The sequence below is a fragment of the Harpia harpyja genome, chromosome 14 (assembly GCF_026419915.1).
Source record: "Harpia harpyja isolate bHarHar1 chromosome 14, bHarHar1 primary haplotype, whole genome shotgun sequence".
NCBI classification, from domain to species: Eukaryota; Metazoa; Chordata; class Aves; order Accipitriformes; family Accipitridae; genus Harpia; species Harpia harpyja.
This window is the reverse complement of record NC_068953.1, coordinates 29,312,213-29,328,091: the sequence shown is the minus strand read 5'-3', so window position 1 is coordinate 29,328,091 and position 15,879 is coordinate 29,312,213. Positions and strand designations below refer to the sequence as shown.

The window sequence follows — 15,879 nt, the reverse complement described above, 5'->3', positions numbered from 1 at the left end:
TAAAAACCTAGTAAATTTAAAATTTCAGACTACAGCACAAGAAGTTGTAATATTTTTAGACCTTTTTTGTTTAAATAGTTTATATCTTTATAAAATAGTATGGAAATCCATCATTATCACAATCAATCTCAGGAATAATACTGCTTTTTAATTATTCAGAAGTTTTGTTGGCTTCTCTTGTAGCAAAATTTTGTAGTATGTCATAATCTCATCTGAATAACATACTGATAGCAGGTATGATTCACCCTGTGTGTTACTCCAGCAAATTCTCACACTTTATCAAATTTTAATTCTGCCCGGACTATTTATTCCAAACTTAATAGGTCCTTGTCTAAAGTCTTGAGATCTAGTAATGATATTTTGTTCAAATAAGATGGCATTTTTCCCCTGTAATACCTTGATTTTACACTTCTTCTGAAGTGAAAGTTTTCTTCCCAAAGTCTAGTTAGCCTAGTGTCTTGAGGCTTTATGCCAAGTATATAAATCTGTGATTTTCACCTGAGGTGCCCTCAGTGGGAACCACTAATTCTAAGAACCTCGGAATAACAGGTTATTCAGTTGTAAATGTCCAGTTTTAAGAATCTGGCAGAACTGAGCATTGGTGCTGTAGTCACTTTAATGCTATAAGCAAGACTAGCACAGAGAAGCTCCCTGAAAGGATGGCAGCTTGTGGTCTCAAGCTCATTGTTTGCAAAAGAATGCATTAAAAACTTCAGAACATATTTGTTGCTTTTCATCAAATGGAATATAAATCTCCTTGACTGCGTGTAGCTAATTGAAAGCTCCTTGCAAATTTCAGATTAATGCGCTGTAGTTCCTTTCAGGACAGATTGCTTCCCACATGTTTTGGGATGAAGTTATGCATATCCTGGAGACAACAGCAAAACTTTTTTTGACTTCAGTATGGGCAGGATTTCTGAGTTTATCATCTCATCTTTCAAGTAGTCCACTGAAATACTTAAGAATAAGCAGCAGAATGCAGGCAGGTGCATAGAATAAAGTTTGGTTTGGTTTTCGTATAATGTCCAGCCAAACAAATTCTAAAATCTGCATAGCTCATTGAATTTCTTTTGCTCCATTTAAATCAATCTTGCAATGTCTTCTAATGATTAACCATAAACTCGTTATTTATGTGCATGTCTAAATAACGTTAAAAACTTTCATTTTAGAAGTGGTGAAAGGTCCCATTTTCCCTGTGAAGAATGTACAGAGAAAAATGGCACTATACACTGTTATTCTTGTTTGTTTTTCTCACTCTCAGGTAGTTTTTAATTCTCTGTTGATGATAATGCTTTGATCCTAGAGATACCTGGCTGGAGAACAAAAGTGGGTTCATAATGACCCAGCTTTCCGTGTGCTTGAAGCATCAATTTCTGCTCAAGCAGTACATTGTTCATAAAATTTTTGTAGCTGCTGACTGAATCCTAGGTCATCTTTTCAGCTTTAAAAATAGTGCATAATATTGACTACTTAATAATGCAGTGGAAAAACAATAAATATTGATCAGTGCAGATTTCTCAGAAATCCAGCTGTTGTTATGCATTTCTGGTTACTGTCTGCTGACAGTAGTTAAGTAAAAACTGAGAGTAATTTCCTGCATGTGGTGAATCCATGTGCACAGTGCACGTTTTGACAATGTGTAATCAGTGCACATTATAACACAATATACATTTTGCTTTGTGTTTTACTTCATAAAAATATAATCTGCAGAGCACGTGACTGTCTTGCGTATAGTGACATCAAGCTCAAGAGATTAGTCACAGAGAGAGATTATCCAGCCTACAGATGTCTATATACAGTCTAAGGTGCATTAGCTAGCAGAGCTGTAGTGGGAAGCCTTGCGCTGGCCTGGAATGCACTCTTTCCTTCTTCTCTCTTTCAGCTCTCTCGAACTGCAAAGATGTGTGACCAGACCTTTTTAGCAGTTGTATTTGGTCCATGTGACAAGTGCTCCAAAGAGAAGCCCCTTAGGGCTGTTTACATCAAATCAGAACAACTCAGCTACTGCTCGCTATGTGTGGAAATGGTACGTTATTGATTTTATCAGCCAGAATGTGGAAAGACTGCAAAAAATGGGGGTTGGATGTATTAATGGTCTGTTATGTTGGATTTTTAAGGACAGCAAATAAGCATTGCTAGGCCTGTGGACTGCCAAACAAACAGCTCTGCAGACACCTGGTGTTTCCATGAGCCTGCAACAGAGGTGGCCCGGGGGTTCAAGGATACTTTTTATGATTCTTGATTGAAAAATGGCCACGAGCTTTTTTCCCTAGGGTACCACATTCCTCAGCTGTGCAAATGTTATGTGCCTGTCTAAACTCTGCTCTGAGATATATGTGTGCAAGTCTGCTTGGCCTACAATCTTGAGCGTTTCCCATTACCTTTAACAGAACTTAAAAAAGATTAAACCATTGCAATAAACTCATTCACTAGTGACTAGGGGATACAAAGTTCATCTAGTCTGTCTCAATAAAAACAAGACGCAAGCGAAGTGCTGTCAGAACTCCTTCGTGGCCTGCGTTTCATACTGAGACCATGTCATCTTGTAGGCTATGTTCAGTACTTGGGTGAGAGCTGGAAGTAGCTACAACGAGGATAAGGTGGGAAAAGGTTGCACAGCAGTGGTGTGTCTTCTGCCACCATGTGTCTGCATCACCACAGAAGGTGGTAATAGGGGAGATTAGCAAACCTGCTAGCTTGACCAGCAGGTCCTGCCGGAATACCTGCATGAAGAAGGGATGATGTTGGAGGCTTTCTAATCTCCAGCAATTACTGGTGAGGTGATATCCCACTCTCCTGGTAGGGAGCACTGTTCTAGAGAGTTCACGGGGGGGGGGGGGGGGGGTTAGATGAAATACAAAGCTAAGGTCATGAACCTATGTGGCTACCGAAGAGCTGGTCTCCAAAACTCCTTTTGTAAACTTAAGAATTTTGTTGTCCTGATTATACTGCAACTTGGTGTAGTTTTGTTTTATCTTCCTGAACCATTGTGTATTATCAGTTGGAGAAGACATCCTTCGCTGTTTCCTCCCCAGAACTGGTCTCTACCATGACTGGGTAGGGTCCAATAGTTTGTTGTATTTGAGTGTCTGATGAAATGATCTCTGCAGGAATGCTAAAAGGTTTAACTGGCTGTTTACAAAACACTGTTTTACAGGCAGATGAGAACACTGATTTGGTGGTTGTAGGTGGTGCACTGTGTACAGTTCACTGGCTGACACAGCACATGCTCATGTGTTACATTGTTTAGGAGGAAATTTAGATTTAATGACTGCAAGACAAAAGACAGTCCCTTCCCGGTTTATTTGCTTCTCCTGACTTTGAAATTGCTGCTTTGTTCAGGTCCTTCTTGGCCAACAGCCTATAAATAGCTATTTATCCAGTAAATTTTTGCATGACTTGATAAATGCATGCTGGAATTGCAGGAAACTGCCTGTTTATTATTTACAGTTCCTGCAACTTTCTCCTTATTATTCGCATTATGGAAGTTAGACTCTTACCAACTGAAACAGCTGGTAGGTGGAAACAGGCTGAGACTTCAGGAAGAATTGCGTCAGTACCTAACAGCCTGTTAGGCTTCCTATTAGCACTGCTGCAGGATCTTGGGTTTTCTGGTAGATCTGACTTTAGCTTGGTTCTTCATATTTATTTTGTAAAAGATTTAAAAACAAATATTCAGAACACAGAGAGCTCTTTGCACTGAAAATACATATGGGTAGGGAAATTGTAGCCTCTATTGAATTGATTTTTCAGAGCTGTGGGTATGCTTTGACTTAGATCAAAATGCACAATATATCTTTGCCACTCTTGTGCACATGTTTGTGGATGCTTGTGCATAATGTGGTGTATAATTGGCTGATCTCTTTGCAACTTCCTGATTTGCACATGCAACTCCTAACTTCAGTCCAGCAGATGCACACATGCATTTTCATCAGCCAGTGTTTGTGATTTCCCCAAAACCAACATATGTTGAGGGATAACAGAATTAGAAGTTGCTGATTCCCGGTGTTGAGATCATCCTACTTCAATTGTTTGCCTTTTAGACAAAATAATCTTTTCTCTCTGGGGTTTTGCCTGCTTTGGAGATTGGTGCTAATCAGTAGAAACTCCGTCAGTGTTTGCTGGTTTAGTCTCCCCACAGAAGTATTAGTAAATTAGCTTACAATTTAAAAAGAGATCAGCTGGTGCATTAGCGAGAGTGAGACTTACTTTAAAGACCTAACTTTTGAGATAGGCAACAATTTGTCACACACTGTTAGACCTTCCATTTTCCCCAGCGTCCTTATTAACGGAACACTACCAACTTTCTTCCATGCATCCCCATCACTACAATCTGGTGTATTTGCCATGTGTGGAAGGTAGATTTATGATTGCAGAAACAACTGGTTTTGCTACAATTCTTGGTGATTAATGTTTCTGTAGCGGCTCCATAGAATAATGCTGTATAGAAAGCTGACTACTTTCAGAGTGGTTGCCTCAAAATGTATGAAACCAAGGGTCAGCTTGCCTTTGCTCCATTGGGAAGAATCAGAGAAAAAAGCTGTCTTATAAGAAGCTGTCCTTGTTTTGGGCAACTTGGAAGCTCAGTGCTGCTGAGGACATAGCAGCCAGTTTGGAAGTGGTCAGCTTTCTAGGCAATGCTGGTGGTCAGTATGAAGCCACAGCAACAAATACTTTTATGTACCAGTCATTACTGCACAATTAATGGATCATAACATTACAAAGTGGAGTTCAATTACTCGTTACTGCTTTTCCATATATTCTGCATACCATACCTCCTGTGCGGGATGTTTTCACAGCCTTTTGTCCAGTGCTGATGTGTTTTGAAACTCATCTGAAAGCAGAGACCAGACTAAGAGAATCTATTCTTCATCCACTGCTGCTGACTGAACTGCCATTTCAGATTAAACATGCCTTCTGTATAGTGAATTCTAAACTGTGTTAACAAATGATTTACTACTAACTTTTTTTTTTTTAAATTGCAATTGCTAATACATTATTAAAAGTACATAGTCTTCAGTATGGTTAGATTTTATGAAAAGGGAGAAACAAAAAGCCTTGATTGTTTACTAAATGGAAACATTTTTTCTTTTTTAGTTGACCTAGTAATGTGTTACAATCTGATCTGGTGCATTTTACTGAAAGCTCCCAAATGGCCTTACTCTAACCTATGTTTTTTGTATGGTTAGCTAACGACTGCATGGGTAGTTAAGTAGCTTGGTCAGATGAGCTAAATCTTTTTTTCATTCAAACTAATGAAATACGCGTTAAGTATCACACACTTCTGTAGCGCGCTCTGTTTGGTAGAGGCTTCTCTTTCACCTCATGGCCCTGCTTATCCCTGTCATCTTGGGACTAGTATCATGTATCAGTCTGAACATGTATGGTTCCCAAAGAATCTCACCTTCCATGCTGTTCTTTGTAGACTTTTTAATCCCATTCCCCAAGGCAGCGAGACTGTTCACATCAGTAAGGCAAGAAAGTCTGGGGTTTTCACTGTCAGAACTGTGCCAACTATCTGACATGCAGGTGTTATCTAAGCCAAATTCCTTAGAGCTGATGTGTTCCTATCAAGGCAAAGAAATTTCCTATGTTTTTTGTTAGACTTAACTTCTGGGCCCCTTCACACTTAGGAGGTGTCAGAAGTAGGGCATTTGTCATAGACTAAAATCCTTCAAAAATGAAGTTTCTTCAAAATCTTCCCCTGCCACTTGCCCAGGACACAGCTGCATTATTGAGTTTAGTAGGTTTAATTTTTCAGACATGAAGATAACACACTAGAAGCTTTCTGTCACTTTCCTGCTAAAAGATGGTGGGTTTTTTTCTTTTGGTATCACTTTAAATATACAGAATTTTTATTTCCTTGGCACTGTCAGTGTGCTGGAAAGCATCTCCTATGTGCTGTTTACTCTGAGAGGCTTTGAAGGATGTTTCCATATCCAGCAGTTTGTGAACTCCGTAGATTATACTGCCTACGTTTTCTTTCGTGATACTGAATGTAACTGGATCAATTCGATTTGGGATTCAAAATTTCAAGTCCAGGGTTGCTTACGTGGCCATCAGGCTGGTGGGGTTAGGTCACACCAGTTTCTGTGGACAAAGACAATGACTGGAAATACATCCACTGCGTTTGACTCTCCAGCAAAGTAACCCAGCTCCTGCCTGCAGATCCATTGACGCGGAGAGACCTGGAGCACATGGCCAGACCAGGGCCCGAATTCAGCCTCCGGAGTGACAGGGAAGAGCTCAGCAGCTCTGCCTGTGCGTCCTGGTTGGACAGTGACACTGCTGCTAAGCCCAGTGTGGGAAAGGACTTTTCTTTTCTCCGAGACCCACATTGTGTCCAGGATGTGCCCAGAGTCTAAACAACAGCTGCAAACACATATTTTCTTATCTCCCCTTCCAATCTTGGCACATCTCCAGGTTAAACAATAGCCATTGGATTGTCTGTTTTCTGGCTAAAGGGAGACAATGGGAGTCAATATGAGCAGAGTTACTCCGTGTGGATCAAGGACAATGACTGTAATAAGAAGAGGACCTTTTCAAGGAACTCCCAGGGAACAAAAAGCCGCAAGGCCATGTGCCATGTCTCTCTCTCTGGAAGCATCAGCTGCTCCGTGCGCTCAGCACGCGCTCCGGATCTGCACCGATGCAGAGTCCGCAGAGCCGTGGAGCTGTGCCCTGGGCTCACACCAGCACCAAAGCAGAGGGTTCTTTGTTCCCTTTGGGGTTTTGGAAACTGGTCCCTTTCAAGGGCTGGGAAGGCCACGGACCCTAATGTGTTTGTGTGCAGGGGAAAGAGGTGGCTTGTTTAGGGGGAAAAAAAAAGGAAGGAAACCCTGGCAACACCAAATTGAAAAATGAGGGATTCAAAGCATAGTAGAGAGAAGGGTTCAGACCACTTGCTGCATCTGTCCTGCTGGCACAGGAGCTGGGCCAGAGACCTTCTGAGTGACCGAGTCTCCTAGTGCTCCCTACCCATAGAATTAGAAGGCAACGATGGAGCTGAGCTGGGATTTGCTAAGCCTGGACAGGAACTGTCTTCCCAGTCTGATATTGTAAAATGCTGTTGGGGTGACCGATGACTTTTTTTTTTTTAATCTTTCCCCCACAGAGCATGCAACTTCTGGTACAAAGAAGTTTGGGTACAAAGCGGAACCACGCTTTTGCGCGTATTTCTGGGGAAACGAAGCCTTTGGGCTGTGAAAATGGCTTGGGGTGCCCAGCAAGTGGAAGCCTGTGGGTAGGAGGAGGGCGGGAGGTGAGGCCGCCTGCCTGGAGGCCGGCAGGGATGCCGAGCCTGCCGCGCTGCCTCTCCGCGTGGGGCCGGGCGAGGGCTGCCGGCTCTCGCGGGTGTTTTTCCGCACGGCGTCTGCTCAGGTGCTGGCTGCACGCAGGGCCGGAGGAGCATCCCGCCTGGCCCCGGACGTCAGCATGGGGAGGGGAGGGAGCCCGGGCCGGCTCGGGCGCCGTTGCTGAGGCAGCAGGAGCCTCAGCAGCATCCCTGAGAGCCAGGCGAGCAAACTCCTCCTCCCTCCCGCTCTCATCTCGTCTCTCTCCCCGCTTCCTTTGCAAAGATGGCAACCGAGGGGCTGCGCGAGAACGAGACCTTGGCGTCGCTGAAAAACGAGGCCGAGAGCCTGAAGGGCAAGCTGGAGGAGGAGCGGGCCAAGCTGCACGACGTGGAGCGTGAGTGGGGCCGGGGCGCGAGGGCCGGGGGCACCGCCGGGGCGCTGCGGCCGCCCCGCGCGGGGAGCGCGGCTGCCCCACGCCCGGCACCGCGGGCCTGGCCTCGCCGGGTCCACGGGAAAACACGCGGCTGCTGCCGCCCCGAAATGGGAGCGCAGCTGGAAGCCGGCTCTGCCTGCCTGGGAAAAGCAGGCATCCCGCTCCGGAGCAGGGTGCAGAGAGACCTGACACCCCCCCCCCCCCCCCCAGCCCCAGTGCACGCGTCTGGTGTCACGACAGTCGGCTTTGCAGCCGAGAGCACGATGGCTGCGTGCGCTCGGCCGCGCCGCTCAAACCCTGCACGGCTCCGCACCGGCGTAAATAGGAAGCAGCCGGGGAGCGCGGCCGGCGCAGCCTCCCTGGGCGTTCGGTGCCGCGCAGCACCGGCCGGGCGCGGGGACGGCCGCCCCGGAGCCCCGCATCGCCTCGGCAGGCCGGCCGCGCGGCCGGCCCGATCGCCCCGGCCGCGGGGGCTTCTGGCCTCGCTCGGGCTGCGCGGAGGCAGCTGTGCTTCCTGCACTGCCTTCGGGGCGGGGGGGGGCGGGGAGGCGGGGAGGGGAAGGGACCGTGAAATACCCCTTTTGGTGGATTCTGAGGCTTATTTGCATCGGTTTAAGGGACATCTTAGTGGCAGGAACGAAGAGTAAACCCAGCCTTGTGGAAGCTGATGGGAATTTGCTTTAACGAGGCCGGGATTTCACCCAAGGTGGAAGGGCTTGAAAAGGAACGTTGTTTCCAAAAACACCTCCTCCCCTCAGCTCCCCCCCAGCGAAACAACTTGCAGGGATCCAGTGCTGATTCAGAGGTGCAGGGTGAGTCAATGCTCGAGCTGTCAACGCATAACTCACCGTTATCAGCTGCAGTTTCAAGATCCGTGGTTAATGTAACAGAAATGACATGGACAGATTTCAACCCTGCCCTCCCCCCGTGCCCTCCCACCCCTGTTCAGCAAAAAATAAGCTAATCTTATTTTTATGGAGCTTCTCAACTAGGTATTAATTCATCTTACCTGAGATATAAAAATCCTTTTATTTTTGTTATTTCATTTTTGTAATTACAGTGATACAATATATTGCAGGGCTTTTTTTTTGAGAAAAACATGTAAATTACTGTACTCCTCTGAAATCATGTAACTCGCTTTATTAGAAATATTAGTGGGTTGTTATTTCATCCCTTTTGATGGCTTAAATGTTGAAAAGGAATCTGAGCCTGTAGACAGTGATTTAGCTCTTAGTGTTTTGTAAGACTGAAGGACCAGCAAACATTCTTAAATTTCAGGTGGGGGAGGGTTAAAAGATTTTTTTCTGGAGTAAATAGAGCATTTTCTTGTCTAAATTAGACAATCATATGTTATATGAGTGTCCTATTAATAGGAATCATTAAACAAATGGAGATGGCCTCATTACAGAAACATTACCATAAATCGTCATATTCCTACAGTATAATTTCTGTATCAGAAGTAATGGAGCCTCTGCTTAATAGACCTCTTAAGCATATGCTTAAATCCATTTTTGCTCACAAAGAGATTTACTTATGATTGCAGTGAGACTGTAACTGCACGTGTCATTGATAGTCATAGGATATTTATGTCTCTGTCATATGTAAAACCTGTAAACTTACATTGGAAAGCTGTGTTTGCGTAGCCGTGACATGATTTCTAAGATAAAAGTCTTATGCTGCTGTAGAATAATGCTCCCTCGTGATATTTTATATCATTGATTCTGTATCAGAGCTTTTTTGCACTTAAATTATCCCCGAGAACTATTTCTGCAGAGATTGTAAGTTTCAGAATAAAGCATCTCTGCTGTTTTGGTGGGGTTTTTCCTAATCTAAAATTGTATCTTTTGCATTTTTTTGCTCTGATCATGACTTTCCCTCTATGGTTCCCAAAACAAACAGCTGGCTGAACTAGGATTGCCCTTATTTGTTCAACTCGTTTTGAACAGCAGCTCTCAAAAATGTGGATAGAAAAAGGAAATACCAAACATGCATTTGATTTGCAATCTAAAATTTTAAGGATTCAATTCCACCACTTGAGAATTTTAAGTGTAGATAAAACAGTTTGTTCTGTTCATGAGATCCACAAATGTTTAAGGCCAGAAGAGACCATTAGGACCAACTGACTTTGCAGCACAGAAAAGATCAAAGACCCAATAGTATCTGCATCAAGTCCACATCCCCTGTTCAGGTCAAACAATACGTTTTAGAAAAAAAGCCTGTTTTATCTGGATCTTTGTAAAACCACTCAAGCTACTTATTGGCTTTAGCTGATCTACTTGCCTGAGTGCATCATTTTCAACTATCTTGAAACAATATTGGAGAATGCTTCAAAATAATTATCTGACTCTAAAACCTGTGCTAGGCGGGTGCAGGATTATTATGGCTGTGGTTGGAGATAAGTGTCCTCAGAGAATCAGTAAGGCTAAACCAGGCAATTCCACAGAGTCTCAGCTGCGTTGACATAATGGAAACACTTTGTCCATTGTCTGTGAAACGTTTGTTTTTTCAGATATGTTCTGGACACAAGCATCTTTCCAGCTGCCATAATAACCTCCTGTCCTGTGTTTTCATCTCTCTTGATTGGATCATTTGGCAGGTTTCCATGGGCAAAAGTAGGGGGAAATGTTATCTTTTCCTCAGTGGGTTTATATGGTACTTTCTCAGAAACTTGCTTTCCACCTCCTGTTAGAGATGGCATGGACAAATTGTCAGGAATGGTGGACAGCACTTGTCCCTTGGCTGGGTGAGACTGGTTGAGCAGAGATTTCAGATGAGAACATAATTCTGGCACAGCCTGTGGGGCTGCTCGTTTTGAAAGACAACTCTTAAAAAGCTAATCCACTAGAAATCAGTCCCTGCCTTAGGCAGAAATTGCTCCCCTGACCCTGTGCCAGGGAATGATCTCGAAGTTAAGGGTGCCTGCTCTCTGGCTGTGACAGCCCTTCCTAGCCCATGAGTTTTCTTGCAGCTCTAGAAAAGTGACAAAGGGTGAAGCAGCAATGCAGCTCCGGAGCAATCACCTGCCATGTGACATGTGGAGCTCAGCCTCCAGCATGGCATTGAAAAGCTTAAGATTTCTTCCACCAGCTCATTAAAATGTGAGCTGCTGCATTTATTTCAAAAGGTTTGAGTCAGGCATTGCCCCCTTAGCTAACAGCAGCTGGATCATCTTAGGTTTCAGCGTGGACAAACACACAACGTGGGGAAGCACTGGATCCTGTTAGCTCTTCTCTAGACAGACTTATTTTTAATTCTGGTGCCAGGGTCTCCTGCCCCAGGACCCCTACTCTACTGTGAGACTTGAAGCAGCACCCACCCTCCCTAATGCTCCGTGTGAAGTGTGTCAGAGCTGCCACAGCGTGGAAGATATATCATGGCCCTACTCGGCTCCATGCTGGATGAACAACGCTGGAGCAGAGCAAATAGGTTTCCTCAGATGACACTTTCTCCCAGACATGGGCAGATGACCCCATTATGAGGCATCAGGGTTACCTGAGACACCTTTAGTTGTCAGCTGCAGTGGGATGAATTTTATGTCAAAGTGAGTTTGCACAATTGGAAGTGTAAATTTGTTGGGTTTTTAAGAATACCAGCTGAAAGTACTGCTATTAAATGAGGTATCAAAGAACAGACTTCTCCACCAGACGATGCTGCTCAGGAAAGTTGCTTGCCAGCCCTCTCTGTTTCTCTTTCCTATAAATGAAAAAGCTGTCCCTATGAAGTCCTCGATGTCCGTAGACACTGTTGAGAAGTTGAGTAGCGCACTCTTACAGCAAATGCCAAGCTTCCCTGCTCACTCAGAGCTGTGTCCTGGCCCTCAGTGCTCCCCTGGCCACCAGAAGGGATGGCACAGCAGAGGAGCGCCAGTGGCTAGTACCTGTATCATACTGCACCACCGCTGCGGTGCTGAGAACTGCGGTGGCTGGGAGCCTCACATCCAGAGGCTCACATCACAGCCTCACATAAAACAAGTGTTTTACCGTTGAAACTTTGGAGATTTGGTGCTTACCCACTTCTTTTGTCTGATTTTTTCCTCCAAGACCCAGTAGTGGTCTTCACTTCTGCTGAGTACCTTGAGGCATGTGTTAGCCTGGAGGCTGTCTGTGCACTTTTAAGCCTCGGTCAGATTGAGGATTTCCCAATAAGAGGGGGCAAGGGGATAATCTATTTTCCAGTTATACTTGGGTGTGATGATCTGCAAGAGCTTCAGCAGCTACAGCCCTGGAATTCAAGCCCTGAGTGAATTCATCCTTATCTTTATCTGATGAACATGTTCATACACCGCCCACCTTGGTTTTACTACCTGCCAGCTCTGAAGCAGAGTTTGTTGGCTTGCACCATAACTCAAACTTCATGGATTAATTCCTTCAAGTGACATTACTCATAAACAGAGAGATTTGCCAGGGCAGAGCTTTGATGCAGGGCTCTCTAACCATCAGCTGTTTGCAGTTCATCAGGTGGCAGAGCGTGTGGAGGCGCTGGGCCAGTTTGTGATGAAGACCAGGAGGACCCTGAAGGGCCACGGAAATAAAGTTCTTTGTATGGACTGGTGCAAAGACAAGAGAAGAATTGTGAGCTCTTCCCAGGTATGCTGTTGGGCAGATGTTTTTCAAAGCTACTGTTGGGCACTATACAAATCTTCTGGCTGTGCGATGTGCCAGCCTTTGGAGATGATACCTGTGTAGAGTGTAAATGTTTTCAAGATACCCTTAAAGCAGTTCATTGGCAATGTATTTGTTCCAAGAGCATAAATCCAAGCTTCTGATCATTGCTACACCTGTGGTAGCTAGTACCCTAAATATTTCTTGTCCAGTCATATACAGATTTTCCCCATATTCCCTACTACAATAGAAAATAGAGAACTCATCTGAGGCCGCTTTTATTTCCTTGTTCTTTACAGACAAAATATTTAGTAACAATTTGAGTTTCTGTGTTCAGAGAAAATAATCAGGAAAATGGAAGGGAAAAAATGTTGATTCTTCTAGAGATTTCTGTACAAAGAAATTTCTTGTGCAGTCTGTATGATTGGTGTGACGTTGAAAGCCTCAAACATCTTGCCAAAATTACTGCATTTACTTGGGCATTTTGAGAAATAGTCCTAACACCTGCTCAAGACCAGTCTCATGAGCTGGAGGAGGTAATGAGATAATTACTTTCTAGATCCCCTGGTTCGTCCTGAGCCCAGTATGGCAGTGAGTGAGCTTGTTGCATCTCACAGCTGTTCATTGACCTATATGAAATCTGTCAGGGGTCTCACTTGAGGGATAAAAATAGGCAATCTGCATTGCAAGCCACCTTCAGTTACTGTGAGTTTTTACCATTCATGGTGATCTCAGCAAAGAGAATAATTTAAAATCATGTCACATTTTTTAAAGTGGTTAAAATATCAGTGTGTAGATCAGAAAGCTGAATGGGCAAGTTGTAATGCATTTTTGCATTTTTTACTCTATTTTAAGAACCGTAGTGAGTCCAGGTACAGCAACAATTGTTGCTCGGTAATAAACATTTCACTTTCACGATACGGGGAAGATAACAATATTGTGTGCATAAGGCAAAGTAGCTGGCATGAGTGTAGCTGGCATGAGTGTAGCTGGCATACACAAAGTGATTGTGTTGCGCTCTGTGGAGGGTTCTTACAATGGCTATTTAGCAGATTGTATCAATGGATAATTGAAGGTTAAGTAAGTATAGTGAGAAGTAAAGGGAAAACCAGGAAAAGACAGGAAAGGGAAGATGAATAAACAGTGCAACGTCCATAAATAGTCCCCCTGTGTGCTGCCAGCTTGGCAAGTGATTTATAATACAGGTCACCTCTTGTATTTGTAAGGCCCCATACTGAGCCACTGACAGATACCACTTGGGAGAGGTGGCCAGCTTTGCAGGTGGTGATTACAGGCTGGGAGAAACACATCATGGCTGAACGGAGGCAAGCGAGGGCTCACTAGTGGCAGTTTCCTGAGGAGATGGTCCTGTCCATGGTGTGTGCTGCAAGTGAGAGGAGTTCTTATAAACCCACTAAGAGGGAAGGGAAAAAAATAAAAAAATAAATCGGTCTTTTAAGCCGACATCAGTCATCTCAGTGAGGAGGAGATACGCTTTTCTTCTGGTCAAAGACATGACTGGCACGACTGAGGAGTGTCTCCTCGGTGCTTTGCTGTGACCATTGTGCTGCTGTTAAAATGGAGACAAAAATTTCATGACATAACAGACTGGGGGATGGAAATGAGCAGCAGAGTTTTCCCCAAATCTGGAAAGGAGGCTGACAGACATGTCTCTGGAAGCCCTCAATTTCTCTCTCTGTGTGCTTTCATTTAGGATGGGAAGGTGATTGTGTGGGATTCCTTCACTACCAACAAGGTAAGTGAAACTTCAGCAAAAGTCAGATTTCTGTGCACAGGGCAAATGATGGTGGGGTAAGAGGGAGGGCTAAAGGGCTCACAGGTGTCACGGGAGGCAGCGGGATGATGGGATAACAGCAAACCTCCACCAGCACCTCCAACCAAGGGGCCCAGGGCAAACCACCTCCCTTGACCCATCTCCGAGCAAAGTCCCTGTCAGGGCACTGGCGTTTGTTGTGATCTCCAGCAGGAGGCTCCGATCCTGCCTCTTCACTGACAGGGAGGGCTCCTGGCTGGGGGCAAAACCCAGCCAACAAAACAGAGGCCCTCCCTGGGTAAGCTCTGTACCAGATGCCGTGTGTGATTACCCAGGATCCTTCAGCCGTAGTGGTCGCTGTGAAACGGTGCCACTGCTCCTCCAAGCCCTGCCAGGGCTGTCTCGTGGCGTCCTGCTCCACACAGCTGAGAAAAAACAGCTTGTTTGTAACTCACTTGTACACCTGCAGCAGTGGGGACCTTTTACAACACTGAATAACCCAAATAAAACATGCTGTGTGATCAGTTTGGGGCTCACGAATAAGGTGGAAAGTTTCAGGGAGGGACGAGCCATCCTCCTGCTGCTCTGCTGGGTAAGGGTTGCCCCAGCCTTCCATGTGAGTTATGGCTGGGGGAAACACCTGTACCTTTCACTGACCCGAAGAATGTCCCACAGAAATACTGAACTTACTACTCTACGCTGTTCTCCTCGCACCGATTAGAGTAACAGTGACATGCCAGTTTAAAGAAATGCTGTGTTTCAGGAACACGCAGTGACGATGCCATGTACCTGGGTGATGGCGTGTGCATATGCCCCATCTGGATGTGCCATCGCTTGTGGGTAAGTTCCCAGTTTCCACAGCTGCTTACACAGAGAAGCTTGATTTGTAGTGGTGGTCCGGTGCCTTCAGATGCTGACAGCTAGAAGTTTGCGTGCCTCGATTGCGGGTGAAAGGACTACATTCAGTGCCTCTGAGTCTATTCCCGTAATGGCTCGTACACATTATCTCCACTGACTTCAGAGCAATAACATTTGTTGTGTAAGCATGGAAAATAATCCTCTTTCAGCATTTATATCATGGGTTAGGAATTCCGTATGCATGCAACTTCTCTGTTCCAGTTTGGTTGTGTGTGTTGGATATATCTTCTGAGGGAGAGTGGCTTTAATCCTGTTCTTACTTTGCACTCTTTTCTTCTACAATGTAGAGAAGGTTAGTCATTAATGATTGCCAGCACGTGGATAGATCTTGCCAAGACGGGGTGGGGAGAAGTAACCCCATCCTCAATAGTCTTCTCCAAGTTTTCTGAGGGCCCAGGTTTGAAAAAATTGAGTTTATGCAGGGGAGAAAACAAAGAGATGAGATGTTGGCAAAACATCTTTTAAAAAGAGACTGGGTGGATCAGACAGGCAAAGCAAGCTTGGGGCAAGAGAAAGGAACAAAGGGAGACTTCACTGTGCAGCTTGCAAATCCAGAAAGCAACAGACTGAGACAGATAGGCAGACTGCATAAATGTGTGTGGAGAGGGAGTCCAGAAACTGCATGTTTTTGACTAAAACTCGAAGAATGGCAAGAAAGCTCTGCCTTCACACTTGTAAGAGAGACAGGGAGGGCATATATGCATTGCACTACCTAATTCTGTATTTCTGTTATGCTGTCAGTTAAGTGCTATGCACCTAATATAAGGCAGAGAACCAGCACCTGGTGGTGTGCCGGGATCCCAGGGACCAGGGCAGGGCTGATCTACCACGGCTCTGAAAAGGGTCAGACACAAGTCA

The 15,879-nt window shown here is 44.9% G+C and overlaps 1 protein-coding gene across 1 annotated transcript in view; it reads left to right on the top strand.

The window, feature by feature from the left end:
- Nucleotides 1-15,879, top strand: part of GNB5 (G protein subunit beta 5) — a 30,722-nt gene that overhangs the window by 212 nt on the left and 14,631 nt on the right. The window contains exons 2-6 of the mRNA XM_052808009.1: nt 1,883-2,026; nt 7,578-7,689; nt 12,178-12,314; nt 14,044-14,085; nt 14,867-14,943. Coding sequence (XP_052663969.1) covers nt 1,901-2,026; nt 7,578-7,689; nt 12,178-12,314; nt 14,044-14,085; nt 14,867-14,943 — 494 coding nt within the window. The 5' untranslated portion in view covers nt 1,883-1,900. The remainder of the gene's footprint in view (nt 1-1,882; nt 2,027-7,577; nt 7,690-12,177; nt 12,315-14,043; nt 14,086-14,866; nt 14,944-15,879) is intronic.